The 19,140-nt window shown below is 43.3% G+C and overlaps 1 protein-coding gene across 1 annotated transcript in view; it reads right to left on the bottom strand.

Annotated features, from left to right (window-relative positions):
- LOC142187374 (plasma membrane calcium-transporting ATPase 2-like) overlaps positions 1–19,140 on the bottom strand; it is a 112,434-nt gene that overhangs the window by 44,241 nt on the left and 49,053 nt on the right. The window contains exons 2-7 of the mRNA XM_075261579.1: positions 18,881–19,078; positions 4,151–4,408; positions 3,955–4,080; positions 2,196–2,321; positions 1,908–1,940; positions 1,419–1,514 (exon numbers count right to left, since the gene is read on the bottom strand). Coding sequence (XP_075117680.1) covers positions 1,419–1,514; positions 1,908–1,940; positions 2,196–2,321; positions 3,955–4,080; positions 4,151–4,408; positions 18,881–19,078 — 837 coding nt within the window. The remainder of the gene's footprint in view (positions 1–1,418; positions 1,515–1,907; positions 1,941–2,195; positions 2,322–3,954; positions 4,081–4,150; positions 4,409–18,880; positions 19,079–19,140) is intronic.

The following is a 19,140-nucleotide window of genomic DNA, read 5'->3' as shown; positions in this document are numbered from 1 at the left end:
ATAATGTAGTGTACCCCGTATACAGACCCGGCAGTACTGTATAATGTAGTGTACCCTGTATACAGACCCGGCAGTACTGTATAATGTAGTGTACCCTGTATACAGACCCCGCAGTGTATAATGTAGTGTACCCTGTATACAGACCCCGCAGTACTGTATAATGTAGTGTATCCTGTATACAGACCCCGCAGTGTATAATGTAGTGTACCCCGTATACAGACCCGGCAGTACTGTATAATGTAGTGTATCCTGTATACAGACCCCGCAGTACTGTATAATGTAGTGTATCCTGTATACAGACCCCGCAGTGTATAATGTAGTGTACCCCGTATACAGACCCCGCAGTACTGTATAATGTAGTGTACCCCGTATACAGACCCCGCAGTGTATAATGTAGTGTACCCTGTATACAGACCCGGCAGTACTGTATAATGTAGTGTATCCTGTATACAGACCCCGCAGTGTATAATGTAGTGTATCCTGTATACAGACCCGGCAGTACTGTATAATGTAGTGTACCCTGTATACAGACCCGGCAGTACTGTATAATGTAGTGTACCCTGTATACAGACCCGGCAGTACTGTATAATGTAGTGTACCCTGTATACAGACCCGGCAGTACTGTATAATGTAGTGTACCCTGTATACAGACCCGGCAGTACTGTATAATGTAGTGTACCCCGTATACAGACCCGGCAGTGTATAATGTAGTGTATCCTGTATACAGACCCGGCAGTACTGTATAATGTAGTGTACCCTGTATACAGACCCGGCAGTACTGTATAATGTAGTGTACCCCGTATACAGACCCCGCAGCAGTGTATAATGCAGTATACAGACCCCGCAGCAGTGTATAATGCAGTATACAGACCCCGCAGTACTGTATAATGTAGTGTACCCCGTATACAGACCCCGCAGCAGTGTATAATGCAGTATACAGGCCCCGCAGTACTGTATAATGTAGTGTACCCTGTATACAGACCCGGCAGCAGTGTATAATGTAGTGTATCCTGTATACAGACCCCGCAGCAGTGTATAATGCAGTATACAGACCCCGCAGTGTATAATGTAGTGTACCCTGTATACAGACCCGGCAGCAGTGTATAATGTAGTGTATCCTGTATACAGACCCCGCAGCAGTGTATAATGCAGTATACCCCGTATACAGATCCCGCAGTGTATAATGTAGTGTACCCCGTATACAGACCCCGCAGTGTATAATGTAGTGTACCCTGTATACAGACCCGGCAGCAGTGTATAATGTAGTGTATCCTGTATACAGACCCCGCAGCAGTGTATAATGCAGTATACCCCGTATACAGACCCCGTACATTCACCTGTACAATATGACCGGACGGACAGAGCTTCCTATAGACATGAGAGTAAAGCATGATGGGTAATGCTATAGGTTGACATACCATTCACTAAGTTGGCATTGGCATTATCTGTGGCGTGTGCCCCTGTGGCACCATCTGAAGCTGCAGGAGGGTGACAGGGTGGATGAGTGGAGCCGACTGTGATAAATTTAAAGAAACAAAGAGAATGAGAATAACTAAAAGAACAAAAATGCAGTGAAAACAATCAGAAGTGGAGCGACGCGGTGCGAGAACCCTCAGCCTGGTCTCCAAGGCCCAACCGGACTATCATGGGCACATCTACCCACCACTGGGGACACACAGAGGAAGACCTAGAGCTTCATGGAGCTTCTCCTGCTGTCCAGTCTGAGTGAGCAGAAGGGGGAGCCTCCATGTGAATGTGACCTGCGGCACCCCCCACTGGCCGGGATTCACCTGGCACCCTGGGATCCCTGACTCTGGCCGGTGTCTTCACTCCCACAGGACCTCTATAGGGGCCTGAGCTATGGATGTGCCCAGGGGTACAGTCTACAGCTACACGGCTTACACTACCTGGTAGATTGGCGCCATCCTCCTTTTTCACACCTGTGTGATGATGATGAAAACAAAACAGAAATCAGATGTTAAACGCAAACCAATGAGACGTGACAAGCACACGCATCCTGTGCAGTGATCATGGATGCACAGGAACACGCTAAGCTCCCTGCCTAGCCATCCTGGTCTGCTATAGTACAAGATACATAAGACACGTGATGGTCAATGCTGGACACTGCAGCGTGAGGGGCGGCCACCAGTGGGGCAGGATAGTAGCCGGGGGGGGGGGGGGGGGGGGGGACTTACCTTTCTTGTCCTTCTTCTCATCCTCACTTTCACTTGCGCCTAACAAGGTGAAGATAATTCCAGTCTGAGAATTGACGCCCACCGCAGTGACCAGCATCCTCCCCGATCCCTCCATGACATGGGTACCTGTAGAGGAGAATGGCCCATCAGATCCTACACAAGCTCCAAAATGGAGAAATCCAAGAAGCCGTGTCAGGCTGGGAAATTCATTCTATCCTAACCTTCATTCACTAATTCAGAAGACTGCTGCACAGAGCGGCCTAGTATCTGCTGCCGATCCTGCCCAGGGACCTGTCACTAATGTACAATAGTGGTCATACATAGCGGCGTCTGTGTGTGGGACTCTGGGCCGGAGGCTCCGCTGTGCTGCCGGACCACCCTGTTTCCTGCGCCAGGTCCAGCTCTTCTGGAAGAATCCTTCTAGGGTCAGGGGGGTCAGTAGCGGGCCGGAGGCTATGTAGGCCTCATTCTGGCTCCGGCCCACCGCTGGTTATTCAGTTTCTAGTGGGATGAGCTCACCCCGCGCCTCTGTCCATTCCTGTCCTGCTTCTGATACCTGGTGACCTCCAGTGGATGACCCGGCTCTTCTGCTGCAGCCTCTGTTACCTTGTGACCTCCTGTGTACTGACCCAGCCTGTACAACCTTCCTGCGCTGCTTCCGCCATCCCCAGGCCATCCTCCATACTGCACTCAGCCCTGCTTCTTCACACACTTAGGTAATTGGTTTTCGGGTTTTCTGGTTCCACTGAGTGGGCGATGCTCTCTGGACGGCTGCAGTTGTGGGCCCCAGAATTTACCAAGTCCACACTCAGGAGCTCTGGGGCCTGGTTCGGCTGTGGTTTGGAGGAGGTTGGGCACTGTTGTGGTTGCCCGGTACTCACTGTCCATTATTATTGCACTAGGTTCCTAACACTACGGTATGTTCTGGTATCTCAGGCGCTGTTCTCTATCATGAGTCTCATATTGTTGTATTCTTAGCACTTATTTGTTGTGCCCCTTCCCTCTAGGAATATATTCTATGGGTTCACTAGGATTAGGGTCATATTAGTGATACCATGTCCACATCTGGGAGATGGGCTGGGGTCTCTGTCAGAGGGTCTTCTTGGGCACCAGGTGCACCCATATTGGTCTTCATGAGGATCCTGATACTTGGCCCATGTAGGCTGGTGGCAGACAACCGTGCTGCAATTGGCTGCCCGTGAATACAAAGCAGGGGTAGCACACAGGGGGCGCAGGGGTGGCACACGGGGGGCGCAGGGGTGGCACACGGGGGGCGCAGGGGTGGCACACGGGGGGCGCAGGGGTGGCACACGGGGGGCGCAGGGGTGGCACAATTCACAAGTAAAAAAGTTCCAGTTTTACTTGTGAATGGTTTCATCAGGCATCTGATCGGGAAGTCGTTCTCGTGCGTCATTTTTGATATTTTTTGTTCATTTTGGGCTGTGATTTTTCACTATTTCTGCGACACAGGGATGTCCCCTGCGTGCCGCCCGTCACAGGCCGCGCTTCTAAATGAATAGGAGCCACAGAAGCACAGGCCGCACAATAGGACTGGACTAGGGCCGGTTTGATGTTTTGCTGCCTGGAGTGTCGGCCCACACACTTGAAATTCACGCTCATGTCCTGGACAGACCATAAAGACTGATTTATGGGGTGACCCGACTATAAACCTGACTGGTGGTCTCCTTGGTGGGTTGCAGGAGAAGGAGTCTGTTCCACCACCTTTCTCTGTATTGGGGATCCCTCGGTTGTAGGTTACCTGATAGCAGCATCGGATCTTTGTCCACAGACTTGCGGACCTGGTCAGACTCTCCGGTTAGAGAACTTTCATCAATTTTCAGATCGTTTCCCTGAATAAAGATGCCGTCTGCCGGCAGGAGGTCCCCTGGGGAGAAAGGAGACAGGTCAAGTAGGAGGAATGGTGAGACTGGAACAGCAGCCGCCATGACACCTACCATATTTCACTTGTGCAATGTCCCCAACCACAAGTTCTGCCACAGGGATCTGAATGACTTGACCGCCTCGCACCACCGTGAACTTCTGCTCCTGCTCGATACGGCTCTGGAGACCTCGGAACTGTTTCTCTTTGCTCCAGTCATTGAAGGCCGTGACAAGCACAACGCAGACAACTGAGAGAAGAATGGCGGCTCCTTCGATCCAGCCAGCCTCGGCCTCACCCTCATCTTCTGCCCCAGCAGCAACTCCACCACAACCTACAAGAGGAACAATGGGGCAGATTTAGTAATAGTGTCCACGTAGACTAGACAGCCGAGTTATTCCAGTGTCTGATGAGGCTTGAGAAATCGGTCGTGTTCTTAGCCGATCGATCTACAGCACCTGATAAATGTGGTGCACAAGTATTAGAGCAGATGCTGGTGCAGGTCACGTCCAAATCAACCGCACTCTGCCCCAAAGGACAGCCCTGGGAATGCCGCCCTAAGGCCGGGGTCACACGGAGTATTTTACCTCGTAATGTGGTACGTAGACGCTATTTTGCGGTTGTGATTTTGCGGCGGCCGTATACGGTACCGGCTACCATTGAAAACAATGGGAGCGTATACGGCCTGCAAAACCTCCCGCGGCGTCTACGTACCACATTACAAGCCAAAATACTCCATGTGAACCCGGCCTAACACTCCCCAGAAATCTCCATCCCAGGATCTTGGTTCTTAGTATTCTGCTTCGCTATTTCTGTACTTTCCACAGCTGCAGAGCCGTCACAGTTTACTACATGCCCAGATTAGAACACTCCATTATTATTATTCAATGTCATACACTGCAGTCTACAAGGCTGGAGGGGAGTTCAGAAGAGAAGGCAGCCGTGACAGCCAACACGTGGCCGCCTCTGCAAAATATCACATGTAATACGGACACTCTGGTGTAATATCAGACACTCTCTGTAATATCACTGGTGTAATATCAGACACTCTCTGTAATATCAGACATGTAATACAGACACTGGTGTAATATCAGACATGTAATGCAGACACTGGCGTAATATCAGACATGTAATACGGACACTGGCGTAATATCAGACATGTAATACAGACACTGGTGTAATATCACACATGTAATACAGACACTGGTGTAATATCAGACATGTAATGCAGACACTGGTGTAATATCAGACATGTAATACAGACACTGGTGTAATATCACACATGTAATACAGACACTGGTGTAATATCACACATGTAATACAGACACTGGTGTAATATCAGACATGTAATACGGACACTGGTGTAATATCAGACATGTAATACGGACACTGGTGTAATATCAGACATGTAATGCAGACACTGGTGTAATATCAGACATGTAATACGGACACTGGTGTAATATCAGACATGTAATGCAGACACTGGTGTAATATCACACATGTAATACAGACACTGGTGTAATATCACATGTAATGCAGACACTGGTGTAATATCACATGTAATGCAGACACTGGTGTAATATCAGACATGTAATGCAGACACTGGTGTAATATCACATGTAATGCAGACACTGGTGTAATATCAGACATGTAATGCAGACACTGGTGTAATATCACACATGTAATACAGACACTGGTGTAATATCACACATGTAATACAGACACTGGTGTAATATCACATGTAATGCAGACACTGGTGTAATATCAGACATGTAATGCAGACACTGGTGTAATATCAGACATGTAATACGGACACTGGTGTAATATCAGACACTCTCTGTAATATCACTGGTGTAATATCAGACACTCTCTGTAATATCAGACATGTAATACAGACACTGGTGTAATATCAGACATGTAATGCAGACACTGGCGTAATATCAGACATGTAATACGGACACTGGCGTAATATCAGACATGTAATACAGACACTGGTGTAATATCACACATGTAATACAGACACTGGTGTAATATCAGACATGTAATGCAGACACTGGTGTAATATCAGACATGTAATGCAGACACTGGTGTAATATCACACATGTAATACAGACACTGGTGTAATATCAGACATGTAATGCAGACACTGGTGTAATATCACACATGTAATACAGACACTGGTGTAATATCAGACATGTAATGCAGACACTGGTGTAATATCAGACATGTAATGCAGACACTGGTGTAATATCACACATGTAATACAGACACTGGTGTAATATCAGACATGTAATGCAGACACTGGTGTAATATCACACATGTAATACAGACACTGGTGTAATATCACACATGTAATACAGACACTGGTGTAATATCACACATGTAATACAGACACTGGTGTAATATCAGACATGTAATGCAGACACTGGTGTAATATCACATGTAATGCAGACACTGGTGTAATATCAGACATGTAATACAGACACTGGTGTAATATCACACATGTAATACAGACACTGGTGTAATATCACACATGTAATACAGACACTGGTGTAATATCAGACACTCTCTGTAATATCACTGGTGTAATATCAGACACTCTCTGTAATATCAGACATGTAATACAGACACTGGTGTAATATCAGACATGTAATGCAGACACTGGCGTAATATCAGACATGTAATACGGACACTGGCGTAATATCAGACATGTAATACAGACACTGGTGTAATATCACACATGTAATACAGACACTGGTGTAATATCAGACATGTAATGCAGACACTGGTGTAATATCAGACATGTAATGCAGACACTGGTGTAATATCACACATGTAATACAGACACTGGTGTAATATCAGACATGTAATGCAGACACTGGTGTAATATCACACATGTAATACAGACACTGGTGTAATATCAGACATGTAATGCAGACACTGGTGTAATATCACACATGTAATACAGACACTGGTGTAATATCACACATGTAATACAGACACTGGTGTAATATCACACATGTAATACAGACACTGGTGTAATATCAGACATGTAATGCAGACACTGGTGTAATATCACATGTAATGCAGACACTGGTGTAATATCAGACATGTAATACAGACACTGGTGTAATATCACACATGTAATACAGACACTGGTGTAATATCAGACATGTAATACAGACACTGGTGTAATATCAGACATGTAATACAGACACTGGTGTAATATCACACATGTAATACAGACACTGGTGTAATATCAGACATGTAATGCAGACACTGGTGTAATATCAGACATGTAATACAGACACTGGTGTAATATCACACATGTAATACAGACACTGGTGTAATATCACACATGTAATACAGACACTGGTGTAATATCAGACATGTAATGCAGACACTGGTGTAATATCACATGTAATGCAGACACTGGTGTAATATCAGACATGTAATACAGACACTGGTGTAATATCACACATGTAATACAGACACTGGTGTAATATCAGACATGTAATACGGACACTGGTGTAATATCAGACATGTAATGCAGACACTGGTGTAATATCAGACATGTAATACGGACACTGGTGTAATATCAGACATGTAATGCAGACACTGGTGTAATATCAGACATGTAATACGGACACTGGTGTAATATCAGACATGTAATGCAGACACTGGTGTAATATCACACATGTAATACAGACACTGGTGTAATATCACATGTAATGCAGACACTGGTGTAATATCACATGTAATGCAGACACTGGTGTAATATCAGACATGTAATACAGACACTGGTGTAATATCAGACATGTAATACGGACACTGGTGTAATATCAGACACTCTCTGTAATATCACTGGTGTAATATCAGACACTCTCTGTAATATCAGACATGTAATACAGACACTGGTGTAATATCAGACATGTAATGCAGACACTGGCGTAATATCAGACATGTAATACGGACACTGGCGTAATATCAGACATGTAATACAGACACTGGTGTAATATCACACATGTAATACAGACACTGGTGTAATATCAGACATGTAATGCAGACACTGGTGTAATATCAGACATGTAATGCAGACACTGGTGTAATATCAGACATGTAATGCAGACACTGGTGTAATATCAGACATGTAATACGGACACTGGTGTAATATCACACATGTAATACAGACACTGGTGTAATATTACACATGTAATACAGACACTGGTGTAATATCAGACATGTAATGCAGACACTGGTGTAATATCAGACACTCTCTGTAATATCACTGGTGTAATATCAGACACTCTCTGTAATATCAGACATGTAATACAGAAACTGGTGTAATATCAGACATGTAATGCAGACACTGGTGTAATATCACATGTAATGCAGACACTGGTGTAATATCACACATGTAATACAGACACTGGTGTAATATCACACATGTAATACAGACACTGGTGTAATATCACACATGTAATGCAGACACTGGTGTAATATCACATGTAATGCAGACACTGGTGTAATATCACATGTAATGCAGACACTGGTGTAATATCACACATGTAATGCAGACACTGGTGTAATATCACATGTAATGCAGACACTGGTGTAATATCACATGTAATACAGACACTGGTGTAATATCACACATGTAATGCAGACACTGGTGTAATATCACATGTAATGCAGACACTGGTGTAATATCAGACATGTAATGCAGACACTGGTGTAATATCACACATGTAATGCAGACACTGGTGTAATATCAGACATGTAATACAGACACTGGTGTAATATCACACATGTAATACAGACACTGGTGTAATATCACACATGTAATACAGACACTGGTGTAATATCACATGTAATGCAGACACTGGTGTAATATCACATGTAATGCAGACACTGGTGTAATATCAGACATGTAATACAGACACTGGTGTAATATCAGACACTCTGTGTAATATCACTGGTGTAATATCAGACACTCTCTGTAATATCAGACATGTAATACAGAAACTGGTGTAATATCAGACATGTAATGCAGACACTGGTGTAATATCACATGTAATGCAGACACTGGTGTAATATCAGACATGTAATACGGACACTGGTGTAATATCACATGTAATGCAGACACTGGTGTAATATCACACATGTAATACAGACACTGGTGTAATATCACATGTAATGCAGACACTGGTGTAATATCAGACATGTAATACAGACACTGGTGTAATATCACATGTAATGCAGACACTGGTGTAATATCACACATGTAATACGGACACTGGTGTAATATCACACATGTAATACGGACAATATATGTCACACAAACTACCTCAAAAAGGTAGACCATCTGGTGTGTATAAACGCAAAGCATACAGAAAACCACCAGGCGTAAATTGATACAAAAATACAAAATCTTTAATTCAATAATAATACACATATAACAAAACAATAGATATAGAAGATTCAGGGAAACTGATATACCTAAAAGCAGAGGCCCCAGATGGTATGGAAAGATGTTACACCGAGTACATACAATTAGCCGGGTGTGCACGTGGGATAACGCTGACTAGCAGGGTTATGTGAGGTGATTATACAACTTGGCAGTTCACCCCTGGAAGTATTTGGGGAACCTCTCCCGTTCATATGGATACATAGAATGCAGACTGAACCCTGGATTGTTGGGCACGAGTCCTTGTGTCTATAGGTCCATGCACACAGTCACATATATTGCACAGTTAACCCCTCTATGAGGTCTTTCATGTCAGTTCCTTTCTGCATGCAGGCAGATATACTGGACAATTGATGATTTTTTGGGGGCAAGTCTTTGACCTTTCTGGTTATAACATGCAGGTATCTTTTTTTGCACAATTAACCCTTCATTACCAGCTGTTACACAGGGCCATTTCAATGGGTCATAATATATCTGTCTCAAGGGGTTTCAGCGTTATCCCACGTGCACACCCGGCTAATTGTATGTACTCGGTGTAACATCTTTCCATACCATCTGGGGCCTCTGCTTTTAGGTATATCAGTTTCCCTGAATCTTCAATATCTATTGTTTTGTTATATGTGTATTATTATTGAATTAAAGATTTTGTATTTTTGTATCAATTTACGCCTGGTAGTTTTCTGTATGCTTTATGTAATACGGACACTCTGGTGTAATATCACACATGTAATACGGACACCCCATGTAATATCAGACATGTAATACAGACACTGGTGTAATATCAGACATGTAATACGGACACTGGTGTAATATCAGACATGTAATACAGACACCTCATGTAATATTACACATGTAATACAGACACTCTGTGTAATATCAGACATGTAATACAGACACTCCCGTGTAATATCACACATATAATATGGACACCAAATGTAATATCACATATGTAATAGAGAGATCTCATGAACTATCACACATGTAATACAGACACTCTGGTGTAATATCACACATGTAATACGGACACTCTGGTGTAATATCACACATGTAATACAGACACTCTGGTGTAATATCACACATGTAATACGGATACTCTGGTGTAATATCACACATGTAATACGGACACTCTGGTGTAATATCAGACATGTAATACAGACACTCTGGTGTAATATCACACATGTAATACAGACACTCTGGTGTAATATCACACATGTAATACAGACACTCTGGTGTAATATCACACATGTAATACGGACACTCTGGTGTAATATCAGACATGCAATACGGAAACTCTGGTGTAATATCACACATGTAATACAGACACTCTGGTGTAATATCACACATGTAATACGGACACTCTGGTGTAATATCACACATGTAATACGGACACTCTGGTGTAATATCAGACATGCAATACGGAAACTCTGGTGTAATATCACACATGTAATACGGACACTCTGGTGTAATATCACACATGTAATACAGACACTCTGTGTAATATCAGGCATGTAATACAGACACTCCCGTGTAATATCACACATGTAATACAGACACTCTGTGTAATATCAGGCATGTAAAACAGACACTCTGTGTAATATCACACATGTAATACAGACACCCCATATAATATCACACATGTAATACAGACACCCCATGTAATATCACACATGTAATACAGACACCCCATATAATATCACACATGTAATACGGACACCCCATGTAATATCAAACATGTAATACAGACACCCCATGTAATATCACATATGTAATACAGACACCCAATGTAATATCACATATGTAATACAGACACCCCATGTAATATCACATATGTAATACAGACACCCCATGTAATATCAGGCATGTAATACAGACACCCCATATAATATCACACATGTAATACAGACACCCCATGTAATATCACACATGTAATACAGACACTCTGGTGTAATATCACACATATAATATGGACACCAAATGTAATATCACATATGTAATAGAGAGATCTCATGAACTATCACACATGTAATACAGACACTCTGGTGTAATATCACACATGTAATACGGACACTCTGGTGTAATATCACACATGTAATACGGACACTCTGGTGTAATATCAGACATGCAATACGGAAACTCTGGTGTAATATCACACATGTAATACGGACACTCTGGTGTAATATCAGGCATGTAATACAGACACTCTGTGTAATATCAGGCATATAATACAGACACTCCCGTGTAATATCACACATGTAATACAGACACTCTGTGTAATATCAGGCATGTAAAACAGACACTCTGTGTAATATCACACATGTAATACAGACACCCCATGTAATATCAGGCATGTAATACAGACACCCCATGTAATACCACACATGTAATACAGACACCCCATGTAATATCACACATGTAATACAGACACTCTGTGTAATATCATGCATGTAATACAGACACCCCATGTAATATCACACATGTAATACAGACACCCCATGTAATATCACACATGTAATACAGACACCCCATATAATATCACACATGTAATACTGACACCCCATATAATATCACACATGTAATACAGACACCCCATGTAATATCACATATGTAATACAGACACCCCATATAATATCACACATGTAATACAGACACCCCATGTAATATCACACATGTAATACAGACACCCCATGTAATATCACACATGTAATACAGACACCCCATGTAATATCACACATGTAATACAGACACCCCATGTAATATCACATATGTAATACAGACACCCCATGTAATATCAGGCATGTAAAACAGACACCCCATATAATATCACACAAGTAATACAGACACTCTGTGTAATATCAGGCATGTAATACAGACACTCTGTGTAATATCACGCATGTAATACAGACACCCCATATAATATCACACATGTAATACAGACACTCTGTGTAATATCAGACATGTAATACAGACACCCCATGTAATATCACACATGTAATACAGACACCCCATGTAATATCACACATGTAATACAGACACCCCATGTAATATCACACATGTAATACAGACACCCCATGTAATATCACACATGTAATACAGACACCCCATGTAATATCACATATGTAATACAGACACCCCATGTAATATCAGGGATGTAATACAGACACCCCATATAATATCACACATGTAATACAGACACTATGTGTAATATGAGACATGTAATACAGACACCCCATGTAATATCACACATGTAATACAGACACCCCATGTAATATCACATATGTAATACAGACACCCCATATAATATCACACATGTAATACAGACACTCTGTGTAATATCAGACATGTAATACAGACACCCCATGTAATATCACACATGTAATACAGACACCCCATGTAATATCACACATGTAATACAGACACTCTGTGTAATATCACACATGTAATACAGACACCCCATATAATATCACACATGTAATACAGACACTCTTCGTAATATCAGACATGTAATACAGACACCCCATGTAATATCACACATGTAATATAGACACCCCATGTAATATCACACATGTAATACAGACACCCCATGTAATATCACACATGTAATACAGACACCCCATGTAATATCACATATGTAATACAGACACCCCATGTAATATCAGGCATGTAATACAGACACCCCATATAATATCACACATGTAATACAGACACTATGTGTAATATCAGACATGTAATACAGACACCCCATGTAATATCACACATGTAATACAGACACCCCATGTAATATCACATATGTAATACAGACACCCCATGTAATATCAGGCATGTAATACAGACACCCCATATAATATCACACATGTAATACAGACACTCTGTGTAATATCAGACATGTAATACAGACACCCCATGTAATATCACACATGTAATACAGACACCCCATGTAATATCACACATGTAATACAGACACTCTGTGTAATATCACACATGTAATACAGACACCCCATGTAATATCAGGCATGTAATACAGACACCCCATGTAATACCACACATGTAATACAGACACCCCATGTAATATCACACATGTAATACAGACACTCTTCGTAATATCAGACATGTAATACAGACACCCCATGTAATATCACACATGTAATACAGACACTCTTCGTAATATCAGACATGTAATACAGACACCCCATGTAATATCACACATGTAATACAGACACTCTGTGTAATATCAGACATGTAATACAGACACTCTGTGTAATATCAGACATGTAATACAGACACTCCCGTGTAATATCACACATGTAATACAGACACCCCATGTAATATCACACATGTAATACAGACACCCCATGTAATATCACACATGTAATACAGACACCCCATGTAATATCACATATGTAATACAGACACCCCATGTAATATCACACATGTAATACAGACACCCCATGTAATATCAGACATGTAATACAGACATCCCATGTAATATCACACATGTAATACAGACACCCCATGTAATATCACACATGTAATACAGACACCCCATGTAATATCAGGCATGTAGTACAGACACCCCATGTAATATCAGGCATGTAATACAGACACCCCATGTAATATCAGGCATGTAATACAGACACCCCATGTAATATCACACATGTAATACAGACACCCCATGTAATATCAGGCATGTAATACAGACACCCCATGTAATATCAGGCATGTAATACAGACACCCCATGTAATATCAGGCATGTAATACAGACACCCCATGTAATATCACACATGTAATACAGACATACCTCCTAACTTTTGAAGAACTGAAAGAGGGACAAAATGTGCGGCGCGCGTAGCGTGCCGCGGCAAATTTAGCCCTTCCCACTTTTGTGTTGACTCCGCCCACTCGTTAATTTTTCATGTGCCCGCACACTGTATAATCCTCCTACAGTCACCCGTAAATTATATGTCCCCCCCTCTATCTCTCTCCCAGTTTCATATACACCCTTCATCTGCTCCCAGTTTCATGTCCCTCTTCCATCTCTGCCCCCAGATTCATGTCCTCTTCATCTCTGCCCCCAGATTCATGTCCCCACATCTCTGCCCCCAGTTTCATGTCCTCTCCATCTCTGCCCCCAGATTCATGTCCCCCATCTCTGCCCCCAGATTCATGTCCCCCCATCTTTGCCCCCAGATTCATGTCCTCTCCATCTCTGCCCCCAGACTCATGTCCCCACATCTCTGCCCCCAGATTCATGTCCCCCATCTCTGCCCCCAGATTCATGTACCCACATCTCTGCCCCCAGATTCATGTCCCTCCATCTCTGCCCCCAGATTCATGTCCCTCCATCTCTGCCCCCAGATTCATGTCCCCTCCATCTCTGCCCCCAGATTCATGTCCCTCCATCTCTGCCCCCAGATTCATGTCCCTCCATCTCTGCCCCCAGATTCATGTCCCTCCATCTCTGCCCCCAGATTCATGTCCCTCCATCTCTGCCCCCAGATTCATGTCCTCTCCATCTCTGCCCCCTGATTCATGTCCCCCATCTCTGCCCCCAGATTCATGTCCCCACATCTCTGCCCCTAGATTCATGTCCCCACATCTCTGCCCCTAGATTCATGTCCCCACATCTCTGCCCCCAGTTTCATGTCCACTCCATCTCTGCCCCCAGATTCATGTCCCCCATCTCTGCCCCCAGATTCATGTCCCCCCATCTCTGCCCCCAGATTCATGTCCCCCATCTCTGCCCCCAGATTCATGTCCCTCCATCTCTGCCCCCAGTTTCATGTCCCTCTTCCATCTCTGCCCCCAGATTCATGTCCTCTCCATCTCTGCCCCCAGATTCATGTCCTCTTCATCTCTGCCCCCAGATTCATGTCCCCACATCTCTGCCCCCAGTTTCATGTCCCTCCATCTCTGCCCCCAGATTCATGTCCTCTCCATCTCTGCCCCCAGATTCATGTCCCCCATCTCTGCCCCCAGATTCATGTCCCCCCATCTTTGCCCCCAGATTCATGTCCTCTCCATCTCTGCCCCCAGACTCATGTCCCCACATCTCTGCCCCCAGATTCATGTCCCCCATCTCTGCCCCCAGATTCATGTACCCCCATCTCTGCCCCCAGATTCATGTCCCTCCATCTCTGCCCCCAGATTCATGTCCCCTCCATCTCTGCCCCCATATTCATGTCCTCTCCATCTCTGCCCCCAGATTCATGTCCCCCACCTCTGCCCCCAGATTCATGTCCCCACATCTCTGCCCCTAGATTCATGTCCCCACATCTCTGCCCCCAGTTTCATGTCCACTCCATCTCTGCCCCCAGATTCATGTCCCTTCATCTCTGCCCCCAGTGTCATGCCGTCCTCTCCTTCATCTGCCCCCAGATTCACGTTCCACCTCCACATTAAACTTACCTTCTCCTCCGCTCCCTCGCCACTCTCTGCCCGCCTCTCTCGCTGACACATGCGGCTGAAGCGAGGAGCTGACCTGTGTCAGCTCCTCGCTTCGCCGCTGCCGCCGGCTCCTGTCTTGTACATCGCGTCTACAAGCCATGAGCCAGTAGCAGCGGCGAAGCGAGGAGCTGACACAGGTCAGCTCCTCGCTTCAGCCGCATGTGTCAGCGAGAGAGAGACGCAGCGGCGAAGCGAGCATGCGAGCAGCTTCAGCCGCATATGTGTCAGGGAGAGAGGCGGGCAGCGGGGAAGCGAGGAGCTGATCTGTGTCAGCTCCTTGCTTCAGCCGCGTATGTGTTCAACTCAGATCGGCGTCCTCTGGACGCCGATCTGAGTTGAAATCGGGACATACCTCCCTCCAACCGGGACCGCGGGACATGTCACCCAAATCGTGACTGTCCCGCGGAAATCGGGATGGTTGGGAGGTATGATACAGACACTCTGTTTAATATCAGGCATGTAATACAGACACCCCATGTAATATCAGGCATGTAATACAGACACCCCATATAAAATCACACATGTAATACGGACACCCCATGTAATATCACACATGTAATACAGACACCCCATGTAATATCAGGCACGTAATAGAGACACCCCATATAATATAACACATGTAATACGGACACCCCATGTAATATCACACATGTAATACAGACACCCCATATAATATCACACATGTAATACGGACACCCCATGTAATATCACACATGTAATACAGACACCCCATGTAATATCAAGCATGTAATACAGACACCCCATATAATATCACACATGTAATACAGACACCCCATGTAATATCACACATGTAATACAGACACCCCATGTAATATCACACATGTAATACAGACACTCCGTGTAATATCACGCATGTAATACAGACACTCTGTGTAATATCACACATGTAATACAGACACCCCATGTAATATCACACATGTAATACAGACACTCTGTGTAATATCAGGCATGTAATACAGACACCCCATGTAATATCACATATGTAATACAGACACCCCATGTAATATCACACATGTAATACAGACACCCCATGTAATATCAGGCATGTAATACAGACACCCCATGTAATATCAGGCATGTAATACAGACACCCCATGTAATATCAGGCATGTAATACAGACACCCCATGTAATATCACACATGTAATACAGACACCCCATGTAATATCAGGCATGTAATACAGACACCCCATGTAATATCAGGCATGTAATACAGACACCCCATATAATATCACACATGTAATACGGACACCCCATGTAATATCACACATGTAATACAGACACCCCATGTAATATCAAGCATGTAATACAGACACCCCATATAATATCACACATGTAATACAGACACCCCATGTAATATCACACATGTAATACAGACACCCCATGTAATATCAAGCATGTAATACAGACACCCCATATAATATCACACATGTAATACAGACACCCCATGTAATATCACACATGTAATACAGACACCCCATGTAATATCACACATGTAATACAGACACTCCGTGTAATATCACGCATGTAATACAGACACTCTGTGTAATATCACACATGTAATACAGACACCCCATGTAATATCACACATGTAATACAGACACTCTGTGTAATATCAGGCATGTAATACAGACACCCCATGTAATATCACATATGTAATACAGACACCCCATGTAATATCACACATGTAATACAGACACCCCATGTAATATCAGGCATGTAATACAGACACCCCATGTAATATCAGGCATGTAATACAGACACCCCATGTAATATCAGGCATGTAATACAGACACCCCATGTAATATCACACATGTAATACAGACACCCCATGTAATATCAGGCATGTAATACAGACACCCCATGTAATATCAGGCATGTAATACAGACACCCTATGTAATATCAGGCATGTAATACAGACACCCCATGTAATATCAGGCATGTAATACAGACACCCTATGTAATATCAGGCATGTAATACAGACACCCCATGTAATATCAGGCATGTAATACAGACACCCCATGTAATATCACACATGTAATACAGACACCCCATGTAATATCAGACATGTAATACAGACACCCCATGTAATATCAGGCATGTAATACAGACACCCTATATAATATCAGGCATGTAATACAGACACCCCATGTAATATCAGGCATGTAATACAGACACCCCATGTAATATCAGGCATGTAATACAGACACCCTATGTAATATCAGGCATGTAATACAGACACCCCATGTAATATCAGGCATGTAATACAGACACCCCATGTAATATCACACATGTAATACAGACACCCCATGTAATATCAGGCATGTAATACAGACACCCCATGTAATATCAGGCATGTAATACAGACACCCCATGTAATATCAGGCATGTAATACAGACACCCTATGTAATATCAGGCATGTAATACAGACACCCCATGTAATATCAGGCATGTAATACAGACACCCCATGTAATATCAGGCATGTAATACAGACACCCCATGTAATATCAGGCATGTAATACAGACACCCCATATAATATCACACATGTAATACAGACACCCCATGTAATATCAGGCATGTAATACAGACACCCCATGTAATATCACACATGTAATACAGACACCCCATGTAATATCAGACATGTAATACAGACACCCCATGTAATATCAGGCATGTAATACAGACACCCTATGTAATATCAGGCATGTAATACAGACACCCCATGTAATATCAGGCATGTAATACAGACACCCCATGTAATATCAGGCATGTAATACAGACACCCTATGTAATATCAGGCATGTAATACAGACACCCCATGTAATATCAGGCATGTAATACAGACACCCCCACTGCTGTCATCTTCTCTCACCTTCATTGTCTCCTCCAGGAGGGCGGTAGAATGACAGCCCTAAAGATATAATGGCGGCAATTTCCAGGATGATGAGTGTGACGTCCTGCAGAGCTTCCCATACAAGCTGTAAGAAAGTTTTTGGCTTCTTTGGAGGTATAAAGTTTTGTCCAAATACTTGTCTTCTCTTCTCTAGATCTGCTAATGTGCCCGGCAGTCCTGAGGAAAGAAGAGAAAAAGATGAGTGGACACGGCTGTGGTGCCGCGAGTACTGGTATGTT

Source organism: Leptodactylus fuscus, unplaced genomic scaffold, assembly GCF_031893055.1.
Source record: "Leptodactylus fuscus isolate aLepFus1 unplaced genomic scaffold, aLepFus1.hap2 HAP2_SCAFFOLD_211, whole genome shotgun sequence".
Lineage (NCBI taxonomy): Eukaryota > Metazoa > Chordata > Amphibia > Anura > Leptodactylidae > Leptodactylus > Leptodactylus fuscus.
The sequence above is the reverse complement of the archived record's forward strand: the minus strand, read 5'-3'. Positions and strand labels throughout refer to the sequence as shown.